This window comes from Sander vitreus, chromosome 13 (genome assembly GCF_031162955.1).
Source record: "Sander vitreus isolate 19-12246 chromosome 13, sanVit1, whole genome shotgun sequence".
Classification (NCBI taxonomy): Eukaryota; Metazoa; Chordata; class Actinopteri; order Perciformes; family Percidae; genus Sander; species Sander vitreus.
This window is the reverse complement of record NC_135867.1, coordinates 14,793,517-14,811,220: the sequence shown is the minus strand read 5'-3', so window position 1 is coordinate 14,811,220 and position 17,704 is coordinate 14,793,517. Positions and strand designations below refer to the sequence as shown.

At 39.8% G+C, this 17,704-nt stretch overlaps 2 protein-coding genes across 12 annotated transcripts in view; one reads left to right on the top strand and one right to left on the bottom strand.

The window, feature by feature from the left end:
• synj1 (synaptojanin 1) overlaps window positions 1–10,506 on the bottom strand; it is a 30,779-nt gene extending 20,273 nt beyond the window's left edge. For 5 of the 10 annotated variants that reach the window (XM_078266523.1, XM_078266528.1, XM_078266530.1 and 2 more), the window contains exons 1-8: window positions 10,259–10,505; window positions 9,096–9,259; window positions 8,796–8,882; window positions 8,071–8,338; window positions 7,613–7,838; window positions 6,421–6,504; window positions 5,978–6,055; window positions 428–489 (exon numbers count right to left, since the gene is read on the bottom strand). In XM_078266523.1, coding sequence (XP_078122649.1) covers window positions 428–489; window positions 5,978–6,055; window positions 6,421–6,504; window positions 7,613–7,838; window positions 8,071–8,338; window positions 8,796–8,882; window positions 9,096–9,219 — 929 coding nt within the window. In that variant the 5' untranslated portion in view covers window positions 9,220–9,259; window positions 10,259–10,505. Of the gene's footprint in view, window positions 1–427; window positions 490–5,977; window positions 6,056–6,420; window positions 6,505–7,612; window positions 7,839–8,070; window positions 8,339–8,795; window positions 8,883–9,095; window positions 9,260–10,258 lie in introns of all 10 variants that reach the window. The other 5 variants (XM_078266529.1, XM_078266533.1, XM_078266532.1 and 2 more) reach the window with 2 other exon arrangements.
• A 105-nt stretch (window positions 10,507–10,611) lies between these two features.
• LOC144527650 (lysosomal proton-coupled steroid conjugate and bile acid symporter SLC46A3) lies at window positions 10,612–16,848 on the top strand. Of its 2 annotated transcripts, none has more exons than XM_078265850.1 (6): window positions 10,612–10,747; window positions 11,205–11,416; window positions 12,135–13,017; window positions 13,792–13,875; window positions 14,121–14,277; window positions 15,308–16,848. In XM_078265850.1, the coding sequence occupies exons 2-6, from the start codon at window positions 11,225–11,227 to the stop codon at window positions 15,423–15,425; spliced, it is 1,434 nt and encodes a 477-aa protein (XP_078121976.1). In that variant the 5' UTR covers window positions 10,612–10,747; window positions 11,205–11,224; the 3' UTR covers window positions 15,426–16,848. The 2 variants fall into 2 exon arrangements, with proteins under 2 accessions (XP_078121976.1, XP_078121977.1); XM_078265851.1 differs by having other exon boundaries at window positions 10,631–10,699.
• The last annotated feature ends 856 nt before the right edge of the window (window positions 16,849–17,704 follow it).

Here is a 17,704-nt window from a genome sequence, read left to right as displayed (position 1 = left end):
CACTGCCCATCTGGTCTCCATTTCTATTTCTCCAACTCTCAGACAAAAATTTGGAACAATACTACTACTGGGAAGACAATAAATGATTAAAAAATAGTCTATCTTGAGCTGAATGCCATGCATAAGAGATGTGCAAAAAGTCAAGGAAGGACTTTTGCAAAGAAACTGACTGCAATTAATATAAAATACAGATTATTAAGGTCGACATCTGATCAAGGGCTACTATTGTATCCTTTCTGTTCACTGCAATAAACCAGCCTCCAAGGACACACTTCAATTAATATCTTCTCCTTCAAGAGCCTGGAGAGATTTTCTCTGTTGTGCCTTGGGCAGTGACTGGAGGAAACATAGTATTGTAGTGTCTCTGTCTCTGTCTCTGTTGTATGCCACATGAAGCAGCTAAAAACTGCTACACACAAATAATTACCTTTCGAATGCTGGCGCATTTGCCTCAAATCCCCTTGAGAGTTTGACACGATGAGAGCCAACCTGCACGTTTAGAGACAGCAAGAAAAGACAAAAAAGTCACAGTGTCCTTAACTGAAAACCAAATCCTTTAAAAAGGAAGTTGTGCAAACACACATGTTGCAGATGACCAGGAAACCGGAGGCCTATACTATGACGCAAGATTTGGCGTTAACGAGGTAACTTCAGGGTCAACCCAGGGTTTTCTGTATCACGACGGTGGATCAGTTGTTACCGGGTTAAATCGCCGTGGTAACTTATGCTGAACATCTAACCTGGTCGGGAGCAGGTTATGTTGGAGATTAGAGATCAACCAGTGTTAAAGCACCGCCTACTGACCAATCAATACTCGATTGATAACGGGCGTCACCCGTCACAAAAGTGAAAATACTTAAGAGACTGACAACCCCGTTACATTCCCTGATGGGTATTTTTATGAAAGATAGCTTATAGATTTGCAGCGCAGGGAATTACGTATAGGCTATTTGTCGGCTTGTTGAGCCGTGTTGCCAATGTGCAGATCGGTTTGAATTATGTTTTTATTTGCTCTCACGATCGCTTACCACTGCCAGGGTTGCAACTGAAATAATAGACTAAAGCAACGGCAGTTTATGGAAAGCACAAGTGTAATTATGGTCAGATCTTGTGCCTGACTGATGGGTAAGATATTGATAAGCGTTGTGATTTATGCATCTACAGCGTCGGCTATTTTTTGCCAGCTTTCCTTCCTGTTTTAGGAAGCAGCGACTGTATTGCGTTTTGCCTGTAAAACCGTGTCTGTATTCTTCATATTTATGTAGAATTATAGTTTGCTCTTCTTATGTAAAATATTGATTATTGATTCGTAGTATAGGCCTGTGGTGGTGAAGAATGAAGTTGGGATAGAACAGTGGAAACACTTTATAGTGTACTTTATAGTGGAACCAAGCCATTGGAAAACAGCAACACAGGGGCAGCATAGGGAGATTTGTTCATACAGAGTCAAAGACACTATGCAGCAGAGACATCTTGTTGCCCATCAGTCATTGGAACTTTTTATATGTTTTTTTTTTTCCTTTTGCCTCTCTGCTTGCTTTTTGTCTCACTAATTCTGCAATATATTCTCTCATTTTGAGAGTGTATTGGTGCTGACTGAATCAGGAGGAATACCAAAGAGCCTGAAACGTGGGGTATACGCGCCGCAGCTGACCTGTCGAGCACCAGTGTGACGTTTCTAACTGTTTATACTCGCGCGTGGTGGTCGCGACACTAGTTGCTAGGGTTTAATCCCGGGTGACGGGATGCCCGGGAAATCTGATCAAGGCTATTTTCCGATTCCAGGGAAAGGTTATGACGGGAAATAAAATAAAATACGCAAGGAGTGCGCATCTATTGTTGTCATACGGTAACGTTGATGCAGGCGACGGTGCCGTACCGTAGCTACGGTAATACAGGCTCACTAAATTCATTACGCAGCAGTAGGCTACATCCGTGGCGGAGAGAGTGTTTTCTATCTGCGGTCAGTTTGTCACGAAAATCCGAAACTGCCTGAGCGCAGAGTCTATCGACGCTCTCTGCTTCTTGAAAGCACACTTCCAGAAGAAAAAGAAAGAAGGGCAGGGTGTGAATGCACTGTAAACTAAACGAGTTCAATGCAATGCTGATATTGCGGCAGAGTGTTTTGGCATTTTTTTTTCAATTCAGTTTTACATAGGCCTACGGCCCTGTCTTTTTGCAGTGCACAGTTGTACAATTTCTTTAATTTAGTTGAACTTGTATGTGTTTAAAAGAGAAATATGCCTGCCCTGCCCTAATAAAGAAATATTTGGTTAACTTCGAGTGATTATTCCCGTTTGCAGTCGCTTACAAATCTCAACAGCCACAGAATGGATTTCATTTAACAGAATGGTTTAGGAATCATTCCATGGTTTACTTTAGCAGATTTTGTTAGAGTTCTGTAAAATATTGGTTTTATAAGGGTTTCCTAGATTTTCAGAAGACAAGTCACAGACATTCCACCTGGCATTTCATAATTAGCGCTGCAGCAGCTCACTTGATCACGCAGCAGAATTGATCATTGCAAACTGTGTTGATGATGGACATAAACTGAGTTCTTTTGCCCTAATAATGATACAAATTATATAAAAAAATGTCAGTTTGGGATTTGGGAACGCATATTTGAATGATATCGATACAAAGTTGGGCTAAAAACAAACAAAAGAAACAGCTATTTCCCGGGATCTGATTCATCTAATTTTCGGGGGAAATATTAAACCCTACTAGTTGCAGTCTTCTCCTGAACAGAGGTGGCGCTAATGAGGAAAGGCTACCGACTTTGCTATTTCTACGAAATTAGACTAGACTAGAAGAAGAAAAAAGGTAAACAACGGCAGAACTGGCAGCAGCATTGCCGTCAATGCTTCGATTTGATTCGATGACCTACTTGGTCGGATCAAGCCTTTCATTCACCATAAAAGAACTCATCTTAACCCAGTAAGTTTACAAGAGACTTGCAGTCACTCTGAGAGTCCTGGCATCCGGTTGCCCAGGAGCTCGTTCATGCTTCCTGTTTCCGCTTTGTCGTGCGCCGCTGAAAAAAATAGAGTGGCCTCTGGTCGCGCACTCAAAATGCAGCTCGGCTGTGGCGACTGTGAAACGGCCTTTACAGAGAAGGCAGGCATTGCCACACCTTGACAGGCTGAGGTGCACATCGGCCGTCACACAGAAAATCTATTTACTCTGCACTGCAGGTTCTCACTTGTTCCCTTGTAGTTCCCAACCCATCTCTGCCTGTGCTTAAACATTTTCAACTTTTGATTATCTTCTCTTGCTTTTAAAATCTCTTCCTGCCTCTAATGGCTTGTCATCAACAAAGAAAAAAAATCTAATGTCATCATCCCTCCTGCACCATTCAGTTTCTGCCTCCTCTTTCTCCTACTGGTCACTCAGTTCAGGTGACTGACTATCTCCAGATATGAGCTGCTTGAATGTGTGTATGTGCCTATTTTGGCTAGGCCTGTATTTGGCAGGGCTACACATTTTGCTCCATGCTGCTGCCATTTTGTCATTCCACTCTCTAGTGTTGTGCAGGTCTATGCTATGCATATTTAATAACTTTCTGAACAGCATTTGAAATGACTCAGGTTACAGCTGTACACTTTAGAGCTTTAGGAGGGTAATACATCTACGAGTGGTAGTCCTCCCTTGAACTCTCTTGGTGCAAAGCCTAAGAGTAAATCATTTTCCTGAGAAATTGGAGGACGAGTAACGGGCAGAGTAAAAAGATTTGTGATAGGATCGGCTGGCCTGCATTATCATCCAGGCAGTATGCCTCATCAAGTCCCTGTACTTAGTAGAACACAGCCGTGGACAGCTGCGGAATGGAGAACTAGCAACAGATACGCTCCACTGCTGCAGCACCCTGGATCTCCGTCTGATAACCTGGATTACGTCTCATTGTCAAACAGCAGGGTAAGGACTGAGAGTAACTCAAAAAGTAAAAGGCTACAGGGAAAGCTAAACTCTGATTGTGGATGACTCTGCTGCAAGAGATGCAAAAAAGCATGTGCAGTAAAAACACCAAACTACTCTGCTTTCCCAAGGACATGTTCTCTGACTTGGCAGAAAAAAAACCCTGCATATCGTGGCACCACACCCAACTGTGAAAAACATCACACTGCATGTAGGGTCAACAGTATGAAGTGCTGACACAGGACTTTATTGATCTGTTGAACACAGTCACCTGTCTCACTTTAGGTGAGAATGCGATCCGATCCAAATACAGGAAGCGAACCATTTACTAGCCAGCAATTCTAACCTTGCACACAATTAACGGACTTGTATATGATTTAAGGGATGATAACTTTCAGATCCATAAGCTGTTCTGACCACAAATTGCTGGTCGTCTGTGTGACATCATCATCATCATCATCTTTCTCTCTCCTTCACTCGCTGTCTGTCAGCTGCTAGTCTATATCCTTCGCGTTCCGCTTCCGAGATTGCTCCAGTGCTGCAGGAAATTACACCGGATGCATGTATTTTCCGTTTCCTTCCGCTTCCTTTGTTTGAATTTAAAAATTCGGTGGATTTATGAGGACTATGGTTAACTGCTCCTCAGACCTCTGCAGGGTAAATTAAGAGAGCTAGCTAGAATATCTGTCCAATCTGAGTTTTCTCTTGCACAACTATTTTTGCAGCGGCTCTGTGCGGAGTTTAGCACCGCCCATGATGATTCTGATTGGTTTAAAGAAATGCCATTAAACCAGAGCACGTTTTCCTCCCATCCCCGAATGCTATGTGGAGTAACCAGACCCTCCTTTAGCGCGCTTGGAGGAGGGTCTGGCAAGGCGAGACTAGTCAGCTGCTCACATCATTTGCCTTCTTCTGAAATAGTATAAACACCAAAGCAGAACCAGAAAACCCAAGACGTAAATTTGGTGTTGCGCCATTATTTCTGGGACAAGAAGTGTCGGCGAGTTTTGGATATTCCATCCAATAAACAAGCAACTGTTTCCACCGCGTGACAGTGTTTGGTGCGTTTGACAAAGTGCAGTGTGAAAGCAAACCGAACCAAATGAAAAATGCAACAATGTTGCAACTTCACCCCCGAATCGCACCGAGTGCACCAAACTGCTGTATAGGTGCGAAAGCGACTTAAGATGAGGCAGCAGCCCTACTTTACTTATTTACATCTTTTGCAGCAGAGTTTTAGGACACTACACTACAAGTATGATTTAGAGAGTAATCCACCACTATTTCTAATGCAAAATTACTGTAGAAAAAGTAATAACTCTTCTTCTGAAACTAACCATCCTGCTCAAGGAATGAATAAGAGAGTATGGGGAAAAGAAAAAAAAAGCATACAAAGCCACAATTTGGTAGAGGGGACTAAGATAAAACTTCTTTAAAAAGCAGGAAGATTACAGTTCTGTCTGAAAACAACCCCGGGCCCACTACCCTGTATTTTGACCAAACCATAGACATTGTGGACTGAATAGGTGACTAATATGGTCTTGGTTTTTCCTGGCCCTCTAAGATATTAAGCAGCTCATTCTTCTATATTATCAATTAACACCTATCCAGTTTCCTGGGGAAAATCAGCAGACTAAGTAAAAAGGGTTTGGGTTAGGGGATGTTTTCAGACCAAGCTCTCACCTGACCAATGAAGTCTGGGAGCTGAGGAAAACAGAAAAAGGCCCTTTACCAACCACTATTTCTATCATTAACCTCCCCCAAGTCTGATCTAATACACCAGTCTGTGCAATGTCAGGACAAGAGCAGGAGAATCCCAGGAATGTTGTTTATGGTGTGCATTTAATAGGTGAGCCTAGTTCCTGCTGTATATCTCCAAAATGGCTTTTCTTGAGGTCACCAATTACATGAACACCATAACTGGGTATGAAACCTGGATCAAAAAAAATGAATGATGGGATTGCCTTGGTTTTCACTGCTGGCCTTTGGCATTGCACAGAGAAAGCCCTAGCTGAAAAATGAAGGCGCACCAGCAAGAGCCAAAACAAAAAGAAGGTTATACCAGGTGGGGGTTGTCATCCGTCCCTTTAGGGTGCCGATTCTCATTCAGGTGCAACAAAACACCCTTAATGCTCTTTTTCTGAACACAGCAGCATGGATAAAATGTGTTAAAACTAGGATAAAGATTTCCAGTGTAATTACAAGGATATGTTTCATTCCCCACAAATGCCAAATACAATGTCTTTTAATTCAAGTGTTTTTTTCTTGTTTTGCAAGAGCTCCACATAGGAGTGGTGGCTTCATCAGTTCAGTGTACACTTACAATGTGCAATTAACTGAGACTAAGTGAGCCCTATCTACAACTGCAGCATTTACAAAATTGGCAGGACTTTTACACAAACATGAAGGCTGTTATATGATTTTCATACAATGTGGCTTAATATTTGAAAATCTCACAATTACGGTTCTAGGCTGTCTTTATAGACTAAGTTTAGTTTCCATTACCTGGATTCCTGGCTGTTCCCAGAAAAGAGGAATGGACCCACGGATCTGTATGAAGGACGAGACTTTGTCGTCCAGGAAAATAACCTGTTCAAAACAAGAGGAACGTTTGGTTACCAGTAATTATATTTGCAATGTGACAAACACAGATTGTGAAAAGATATCATGTTAAATATTACATTTATAAAAACCTATAGGAGGATAAAAAGAACAAAAATTAATATAGCCTTTTTAAACTGTTAAAACCATAGGTAACTGACAGAAAGTTAATTCTTCTGTGAGAGTATAATGCAGAGAGGGAAATTGCATCACTATATTGTTATAGACAGTACCAGCATGTGTGTCTGTGGTCACTTTGTCAGGACACAAGGAAAATGTAAAGGAGAAATCATGTCATTTGTAAAGGGGCTATTTTTTTTTCGGTGGTGTGCTGATGGCATATTTTTGAGGCCCAAATCATTAATCAGGATGACCAAAAGCTGTCAACAATACAGGGGCTGGCCAAAATAACCAGAACACCTGACAATACAATATAATCCAGTACAAAAACCCTGCAAACCACTACACATCTGAAGATTCTATTCAATTTCTATTCAGACTTTGACAAAAAGTTCAATGACCACTATGATCATTTTTGAGGCAGCAAATATTAGTTGTACTGCATTTCATTGTATTGTAACTGTATCTGTCCAACCTATAGCTTTGTGTTTGTTTCCTGACACATACACACATGAACTATAAAGTATAAAAAGGGAAAATACAAATTGAGTAATTTTCCACAATGAAGAGCTCAGAAGTTAGCTTGCGTATTCAAATATGCATGTGTCTACAGACAATGTGCTGACTCAGCAATAAAAGCAAAAAAAAAAAAAAAGAAATGTAACAGAAAATCCTGCTGGTTTTCCTGTTACTTTTTAATGTTACATATGCATATATAAGTATTATTGTTGAACAATTTCATCCTACAGTGACAGCATAAAATGCTGGAACAATTGGTTCACTACAAGGCTGCACCAGGTTTGCTCCTCAACAGTCAATATGTAAACAGACTGTGTTGACCAAGGTCATGTGCACAGAGCATATAAAAACTGATGCAACTACAGTATCAAGCTGATTTTTAATCAGCAGCGTTTATCATCTGCACCTCTCAAACAGGAAGAGAGATTTAATTAAACTGTTGAAACATCTGAGTCACCTGTTCAGTCTCCACAAAGTTGGCCACCTGTCCATCGTCATTTGTACCTCGGACGTTGAATCGCGTGCCGGCCCGCTCGGAGCTGAGGCGGGAGAAGGTGCAAGCCTTTGCCTGTTTGTGCCCTGCATATATGGTCCTGATCTCCACACCACCACACATCAGCCTCAACAGCCAGTCATCACAGTTTACTCCGTAGTGTTTCAGGTGCAGGTGCAGAGATTGGTTCCTATTGATTAATCAAGAGAGACACAACAGTAAGCACAAACAAATTCAGTGTGAACAGTACATTTTCACATCTTGGTTGCGAATCACACATTCAAAAGAAACTATTTTACCAGAAGGACTGTGCAGATTGCAGAACACATATTTAGTTCATATCTACTACTTCAGAAATTGCTAACACCCAATACCTGCCTAGTTCTTATAACCTCGGTACAGTAAACATTTCATGCTCTTACCAAAAGAAGCGGTTATCTGTAGTGTCCTCTAGGATCCTACGATGTGCATTGAGACTCAAGTCCATGCTGACTCCAGTGGCAGACCACGCAAAGTAGAAGTGTCCTGAGTTCAGGACCTTTCGTACTTCAGCGATCCGATCCTCGTCTCCTGGATCATTCTTCAGCGATATAAAATCTGTCTGTGTGACCCTGAAAACCTCAGAATCCTGCACCTTCCCCACAGAGCTGCATCCTGTCACAACCACCAGACTGTGGAGCATGGAGTCACCTGCATAAGTAAGGTGGAGTACGGTGAAAAACGAAAAGGGACATGAGTATGAAAACATTATATATGGTGAATTGTAAAGAAAAGGGATAAAAACAAGCAGTATGTTGATAGATATGAAGCATTGCATTAATAAAACATTAAGCATTACAAGACTGGACAATAAATGGTTAATTCAACTTTGGTACCACTCCTTTAAAGGAAATCCCCAGCCAGTCAAATCTCAGCCATCTATAAGACTGAGCTTTAATCTTTTACGTGGCTTTTTACTTTGTTGTGACAACAAGATCATTCAAGGTTATGTAGAGTGCAGGAGAAAGCAGCTTATAAGTAAGCAGCAACAGGACTACAAACCAGAGGGCCGTCACAGTCACACAAGAACCTGGGTTCAGGTTAGACTGAACCCAGGAAATTTCTGGAACAAGGAGCAATGAATAAAGAATGTGTGTCTGTAGCTTACCCAGGTTAAGGCGGAGGACGCCCAGGATGCCATAGGCATCAACAATCTTGGCGTATGTGTTTTTAATGGCCTCCTTTTCTGCCGCCGCTAGAAGACAAACACAAGCAACACAAAGTTGAATATTAGTAGTGCTCTCCTTTAAATGTAGCCTGTGACTTAAACATAGTACAGAATAATGTCCATCACTTGATAGCCAATGATATGTCTCTTATAGCTGTATTTCCCTTGTAGCATCCTTATCAGGAGTTCAGAGTATTTAAATCATCTCTCATTACAGTGCAATCAAACAAGATGTCTTACACAGAACAGCAACAGCCCCCGATTCAAACATGAGGCATTCTTCCCTGGTTCTAGTTTCCACTATAACACTGTAGGGGGGTGGGTCCAGCTTGTGGTAAATGCGATATCCCTTGCTGAATGCCATTGTTGATCCAAGATGAAAAAACCTAACGTTACGTTACGACCTGGAAACCAAAAAGAATGAATAACGGCATATCAGACAAGAGAGACATTCACAATGAGACACACCATTTGTAATTTCATGGCTACTATAGTGTACGATGGTCAATTGATTATTGATGGAGAGATGACATATAACATGGCCATACATCGCTTGCTTTTTATAAAGTTTGGTTAAAAATGAATAATTTGAAAAATTATGTGTAGCTAATGTTTTAAAGACTAAATATAAATACGGTAACGTTACCATAATTGTAAACCACTCTAATTGCAGATAATGCATTTTTTTTTGTTTAAACATTTTGAAATTGTATTACACATTGTTAATTGTATTACACATTATTGAAACCTATCGTAGTATTAGGTAATAACATTACGCGTGAACGCCAGAAAACTTTCATTGCGAAATCAGAAGACTAACAAACTATCAATTACGGACATAGCCAAGGCCGAAACATATGAAAAACGTATCTTTTAAACTGAATATCGCAGGTAACGTTAGCTAGAGATTATGAACAGCACCGACACTGTAAAAGATAACGTTAGGCCGGGGGACTGAAATATCATCCATCCTGACACGGACAGTCACGACTTTATAATGCAACTGCAGCAGGCGAAGCTAACGTTAATATTACCCGCCAGCTAGCTTTAACTCTAGATGTTGTGAAGGTGAAAAACCAACTAAGAAAAAGAAAGAGATAAACTGATAAAGTTGTCGTTTACCTATCGAACGTTAATGCTGGGTGATAACGTTAGCTAGCTAAGTTAGCTAAATTAATTACAGGGGTAACGTTAGCTATGATTCGCTAGCTGACGGTATTTTGATGGTGGTAACGTTACGAACGTTACCTGCACGTCCGGGATGATAAGATGACATTTACTTTCAATGCATATATTTGAACGACTCAGCCATGTAAAACATAAGTCTGTACATATATTTGAATGTTGGCTCTATCTTACAGTTGCGGGTTTGATATAAGGAAGGGATGAGGATTTCGCCTTACCGTCTAGTGCCCCCGCCGGGTTTCTCCGCTGTCACAACAAAATCCTTCCGTGTTGGCAAAAATGGTACATTCCAACGCAAAGCACGCCTACATCAACGTTACTAACGTTAGTAAAGGTACCTTGTGCTTTTATACAACGGAAGCATTTAGAGTTCGTAAATAAAACAATGTATTAGCTAAATCCAGTTAACGGTCCTTGGAGGTATTTCAAATACACGTTAATATGCAATAAAGAGCCTGCAACAGGAAGTCACAAAATGTTCTCGCCCGATTTTTCTCATGATTGACAGTTCCAGCTATCGAATAAACAGCCTGCTTTCCAAACGTATAGTGAAAGGCGGGACATCGGTATTTCAGTACGCCGTACACTTCTGTATAAAGCAGGATATCTGATCGGCTCGTAATGTAATTGTAAGCATGATCCAAGCGACGATCTAAAAGGTAGAAGTTATACTGCATGTTCTGGTCAACATCTTGAAAGAAAATAAGGTAAAGGCTAAGCTGTTGTTGTCTTCCATTGTGTGTTATTCAGTTGTTAAAGCAGTATTCGAAGGTATAAACAAACACACTGTAGGCTAAATTACAGGGTTATTATGTTATATTCCACTTTAAAACTGTCGCATAATGTTGGATCGATAATGTAGTGCAAACGCTCTCATCGACAACAACTAAACAAATTCGAACTTCCACGTAGTCTTAGCTGTAACCTGTTTTGTAGGCTACTATAGAGGAAAGTGGATATCATCATTAACCTGAACACTGTACCTGAATTGTATTAAAGTGATGGGCAACTGATAACTTAATAATCTAGATCTGTTCAATATCATAAGTCTTATTTATACACGAATATGTTTAAACTCATTGCTCAGACAATGCACAGTTTACCTTATTATTTGTGTTCATGTTAACTTTAAATTTATTCTCTTCATCTCTTTTTTTTTTTAAGGAATATTGCAACCCTTCAAAATGAAGGGTCTTTTCCTCGTGGAGCCTGTGGTTGCACTGTACGCGTTCTCCAGTTTTCTCATCTATCCTCTTGTGCAGCAGTATGTGTACCGGAGGCTTTGGCAGGAGCTCACAAACACCACCTATCCCATCTCTGACATCACTTCTAGATGTGCAGAGAACAGCAGCAGAAACCATTCCAGCGATCACGAGGTTAGTCACTTAACACTCAATGTAAGAGAGCATTCATTTAAGTAATTCAAGGTAAAAGTAGAATTCAGTTACCTGAATCCTTTCAGATCCCTTATAGCAACACAGCTCAGATAAAAACATACTGGATGTACTGCACCATTAGGATATATGGTGAGACCTGTGACTAAAGGTCACTGTTCTTAACTCGTACAGACAACACTTGCTAAAATGTCAGAGCACATATATCACTATTAGTTCACATCAATTAAGTCTGCAGTACACCAAGGCATACCATATTATAAAAAGGATTTAGAAAAAAAATATTATTCTGTAAAAAGTGGTAATGTTGTATTTATAAGAAGAATAAAAGGAAGAATGGAAAAAAAGCAGAGAAGTGAGAACAAATGCACTGATCTGGAAAAGCCTGTTTTGTCTTTTTGTGAAAATATCTCCTGCACTTGTTGCACTACAGAAAGCTGTGTTCCTTTTGGCCCTGAATAAAAAAAATAAAAAAATAAAATCACATGATGCACACATCGAAGTGCTCTCATTCTGTGTTGGTTTCATGACATTGGATTGTCATTATTTCTGTTTAACTGATATCATTTGTAGGATAGGTGCCAATTTAATGGTAGATATTTTGCCTTCTGAGGCCTGCTGTTACACTTGAATGCAGTCCAGTGCCAGCCCATACATGATTTTTAGACTAACCATGCTCTCTCTCTTTCTGTGTTTCTAGGAGGTACAGAGGCAGGCATCTCTCTTCTCCCTTTACACAGAGCTCTTCTCCACAATCCCTTCTTTGGTTGTCACCCTCATGCTTGTGGCCTATAGTGACCTGGGAGGACGCAAGATTACAATCATCATGCCTTTGATTGGCTCGTTGATCTACACCTTGGCCTTCCTGACAGTGTCCTACTTTGAGCTCAACATTTACTTGCTCATTGGCTCCTCGCTTCTCAGTTCTCTGTTTGGCGGCTTGGGCACATTTCTGGGGGGCTGTTTTGCCTACGTAGCAGACTTGTGTGAGGATGGCCGTCAGAAGACGCTGCGCATGGCTGGAGTGGACATGATGATTGGCCTGTTGTCTGGGGTGGCTTCAATATCATCAGGCTACTTTTTGAGAGCTGCAGGCTTTAACTGGCCTTTCCTAACCTCTGCGTTGTGTCAGTGTTTGATTCTGCTCTATGCAATTTTCATTTTAGAAGAGACTGTGAAGAAGGCTCCCACTGATGCCATTCTTTTAGATGGGTCTCCTGAGCCCTCAGCCATAAAACAGATGATCTATGGGGTCTACCACATGTTTGCTAGGACCAGCCGCAGAAGTAAAACTGTCTTGGTCCTCCTGATACTCCTCTTCACCAGCTTCTCCTTCGCTTATGTGGGTGGGATCTCCTTGATGACGCTTTATGAGCTGAATGAGCCACTGTGCTGGACTGAGATTTTGATTGGCTACGGCTCAGCATTGTCCACCACTGTGTTCCTGACCAGTTTTGTGGGAGTGTCAGCATTCACATACTGTGGTGTGCCACAGCTGCTCATTGTCCTGATGGGAATCCTGTCTGTCATATCAGGCATGGTTCTGTTGGCGTTTGCTAAGACCACTTTACTGATGTTTATAGGTGAGAAACACTGTATAACAACAGTGCTGCTTAAACCAATAATATACTTTAGTTTGGAACCTCCTGTTTAGTGAATTTTATTTTACCAAAGCCTTGTCTGTCAGTTGTTTACAATGTCAAGTATGTTCAGAAATGGGATTAAAACCTGCACCTGGTTTCATTTTTGCATACCCTGTTTTCAGAGAAGTTCAGTAATGTTGAATAGTTTGACGAGCACGGTGGATCATTATTAACTAGATTCACCTTCTACTGTTTGCCAGATATTGGAAATTGTGTTGTGAAATTATGCACAGAATGTATGGCCTTGTAGCCTTGTTTAATAACTAATATGCCTCAGTGTTGCTAACCATCACATATATGACATTTTTTATATCCATGTTTATGTAGACCTTTTCTAATATATAACATGAAGTGCTCTACTTAAAATAAATGTGTAAAAAGACAGGGCATATCATATTAAAAAAATAAGACAAATTTTAGCTACTGAAAAAAAACTGTAGAGTAATATAAAACGGACAATTAAATAAGGAAACATAACAGGCTTGTTGCACATCTTGATTGACAGAACCTACTGTTTACGATGTGTAAAAATGTTACTAGGGTTACAGTATCTTGTGTATTTTATCAGATTATTGTAAGCCAATAAGACATTGTAATTGATATATTATCACTGCATTGTTTATTTAAATTTTAATTCATATTTTTTTTTACAAAGATAACCTTGAACAACTGTTAAATGTTTTTTCTTTATGTTATGTTATTTGTTTACCACAGTGAGGGTGCCAATGCTTCTGTCTATCACACCTTTCCCTGTTCTGCGCTCCATGATATCAAAGATCATCTCAAAGTCTGAGCAGGGTGAGTGGGTTTAGGGCTTTGCAAGAGCCACAGAACCGTGTCTGTGTGTTTGTGAGTCAATGTCCATTGAAGAGTTGCCTGTCCCAGCAACTTCATGATCTACTTGAAAACAAAACACTCCCAAGTTTTTGTTCCTTTGAGCAAAGGGGAATCTTGGAACTATACTGCATATCCTTTTTTTGAGTCACTCTATCACTTGTTAAAACTTGTTTGTTTTTTTCTCTCCTGATTATGTTTTTTTGCAGGAGCCCTGTTTGCCCTTCTTTCCTTTCTGGACAGTTTAACTAACAATGTATCGGGCGCAGTCTTCAACAGCGTCTATGCTGCTACAGTGGCATGGTACCCTGGCTTTGTCTTCCTGTTGTCGGCAGGACTCTGTGTCATCCCTTTGTTTATCCTGGGGTGAGTTAATCATGTTGCCAGTGTATAACATTAAAGGACTGTACCAGCGCTTTTGCATGTTTTACAACCAATACCAATAGTTTACATAATTGTAGCATACAAGCATACATTTCCAAACTTGAAAAGTTGTTCAGAGAGTATTTTACCCAAAGGTATTCATTTATACTACAATAAAAACAGCAATTCACAAACCGTTTATGCTGTGTAGATATGCTTCATGTGTAGAGCTGTACTCTTTGGATTGAGTTGCATTACAAACACCTTTTATCTGCTGAGTCACTGTTTGCTAGTTTTGCTTGACTAGAAAAAGAGGAATGCCTTCTTTGACCCTTTGGGCCCTCAGAAAACAAGAGTCGGTTCCTCATTCCTGCATTCACCACATCCAACTTCCCTTACCAAATCTCTTCATATAGTAATTTAAATCTATGATATTATGTCTTTTCTTTTCTATTTTGAAGGATATGTGTACACCTTCAACATTGATGCTGTCTTAATATATAGAAAAGGCCATAAAAGGATACTTATTTGTGGTACATTGTGTTCTTACATTTGTTTTGTTACACTGAGTTGGCAAAGTAGTGCTGCTGAGTCAGTGTGGGAGGCGTAACGTGAACCAAAAAAACTCCTCCAGTAAATCCATCTCTGTCACATGTACTGCTTCTTCTGTTACATGGTGAGTACTTAAAGAATAACAAAGCCACCGGTTCAGCAATCTCAGCCTAACAGCTGAGGACAGCATGGGCTACACATAAAAAATCCCTTTTTTCAGTAGGTCAACAGATTGTCAAACCTGGCTACTAGTACACTAATTGGGGTTTTATGTGTTGTTGTAACATTTGAAACATCAGTGACTTTGATGGGTGAAAGCTTGTGTGTTGAAAATGTCTCTAATTTAGAGAAGCTGATGCACATGTGCAAAGAGAAGCTATACTGAGAAGACAGTTACCCAGTTTAGTTGTAATTAGTACAGACCGTAATGTATCAAATGTTTTTTCTGCTGCTCTTATGCTGTGTTTTCCCCACATTTCAGGGTGGTGGGTCTGACAGGAGTGGATGTTGCTGAAGAGGTCAAAAACCCAGAGCCTGTCTTCTCAGGGGAGGATGATCTTGTTGAAGATCTGAAAGACAACAGTCCTCTTCTTAGCTGAGCCACATGGACGGCCGAAACGTCACCAGCACTTTGTTTTTCCTTTAGTTATATATTACACTTTCTCTTAATGACTCTTGTCAAGTAAATAGTGTAAGTTAGAGATTAATCAGGTTGTGTTGCTGAGGTTGCTTGTACTATTGAACTTGAATATTATGTGGATACAACAGGGAGTTTTAGGCAAGTTTTTGTCAAGCTGTCAAGATGGTACCATAAATAGGATATAAAGCAGGGATGGGATGTTAAGTGAGGTGCATCCAATCTAACAGGTTTTCCATGAAAAATGGAATACATTATTTTACCTCCAAATGGCCTGACTGTGACAAACGCATTCAAAAGGATGTGGGGTTACTGTGTGACTTGATTTGCAGTTACATTTGTTACAGAGTTTGAACTGATTCAGATATGTCATACTTTTTGTCTATTTGTCTCTCAATGTTAGTGAAGCTCTTCATGAAGGAATTAACTATCACTTATTTATAAGACAAAAGTCATACAACATGCAAAACAACAAAAATATTGTTTACTATATACATTTTCTTATATGAGAAATCTTCAATTGCATTTTATTAATACAACTCACATTAAGGAATACAGGAACATGTTATGTCTTTGTGTCTACCCTTTATTGTGCCATAATGTTTAAGTTAAAGCAGGATTACATTTCAGATATTGTCTTAGGTGTATGCTTATGTCTGTGTGTAAGTACTTAAAAAGACAACAACAAATTAGGGCTGTCAATCTGAACTGATACTTTTTAAGAAAGTAAAAAAAGAAAAGAAAAAAAAAGGGTACAAAACAACAGTTGGTGACATTAAAGAATGGCTTGTTTATTGCTAAGGCCATATGGTCAAAATGAAATGATTTAATAATAATGTATAACAATAACTTATTTCACTAGTAAATTGCTGTTGAACGACAAAAACAACAACCAGACAGGAAAAGGACATTTACAATAACTTCAAATGCACCACGACGCTGTAGTTTACCAGTATCATTGAACGCACCGTCTGTGTTGTTTCTCCGACGGCAGCTGCAGATTGTTACATACCGGTGTTGAATCCTCTACAGTAAAACACAGTCAAACTTTACACCGTTTAGCGTTAGCTGTCAGCATTTTAACCGTGTTTAATCCAGCTACTAGCTAGCGGTAGGCTAACGTTAGCTGCTGTCGAGTATAGTGTTAACTAGCGTCATGTGCAGCGGGGTTTGTGTTCCCTGTAACGTCTGTTTCAGAGCAGCAGAGAGAAGCGCAGACATATCAGTGGCACCAGATTTTCGTCTGTATGCAAACGTCAATATGGAATGGATTAATCTGCGTTAATTTTTTTAACGCATTATTTTTTTCTCAGATTAATTAATCGAAATTAACGCGTTATTTTGACAGCCCTACAACAAATAAATAAAAGAAATGCTTATTTGTTTATGGCGGGTCCAATTAATTCCTTTAACACTAGTTTTGCATTGCCAGACCTATCTCCACAGCACTGTGTCAACACTGATACAAAGAAGTCCAACAATCTGCGAGACTAGCTTTTTGCTGTTTGCTCTGTCTTCCCTTTAAGTGTGTAAGTCTCCCTGTTGCTTGCTAAAACCACCACAAATGGAGATGTGTGTTCTGTGTCGATAACTTGCTCAAGTATTAGCAAGGACCTTTCCTCTGTAAGAAGGTTTTTTTTTGCAGGAAGATCTTTTTCTTGATGGAGACTTGTTAGTGATCCAGTCAATAACAAATATGCAGGTTTTGTTATGTCTAATGTTGGATTTGGAATGTAAAAAATAGGAAAAAGAACATCATCAGGAATTAAATTAAACAAATAAAACCTAAAATATTAAGCATTATTACCATTTTTCTCTTGCCAGAGATTTACCTGTCAGCAGCAACAAAGTGTATTGCTTCCATGCAGTGACGAAAATCCTGATTTGCTGGGGAAGATATGTTACAATAAAATAATTAACACCAATTTGTGCACATTCTCTTGGGTTGTGTGTAAATCTGCGGGTACTTATAGGCCTGATTCCTATCTGGATGCTGAGTCACAGTACTAGCATGTTTTAATAAATGTGTGTCCAGGGAAAAAAATAAATGGGTTCAAATTCCCATGGAGGTTAGGAATGGAAGTGTTTGAGTGACTCTGTGCTTTGTATATTGACCACTAGGTGTCACTCTTGATCCAGGCTTATAGGCAAACTGTCATGCTACAACATAATATACTAGCTGTAGACATGGGAATTAAGGAAAGATGTTAAGATATATCTTTTTTTTAAATCCTTTTAATA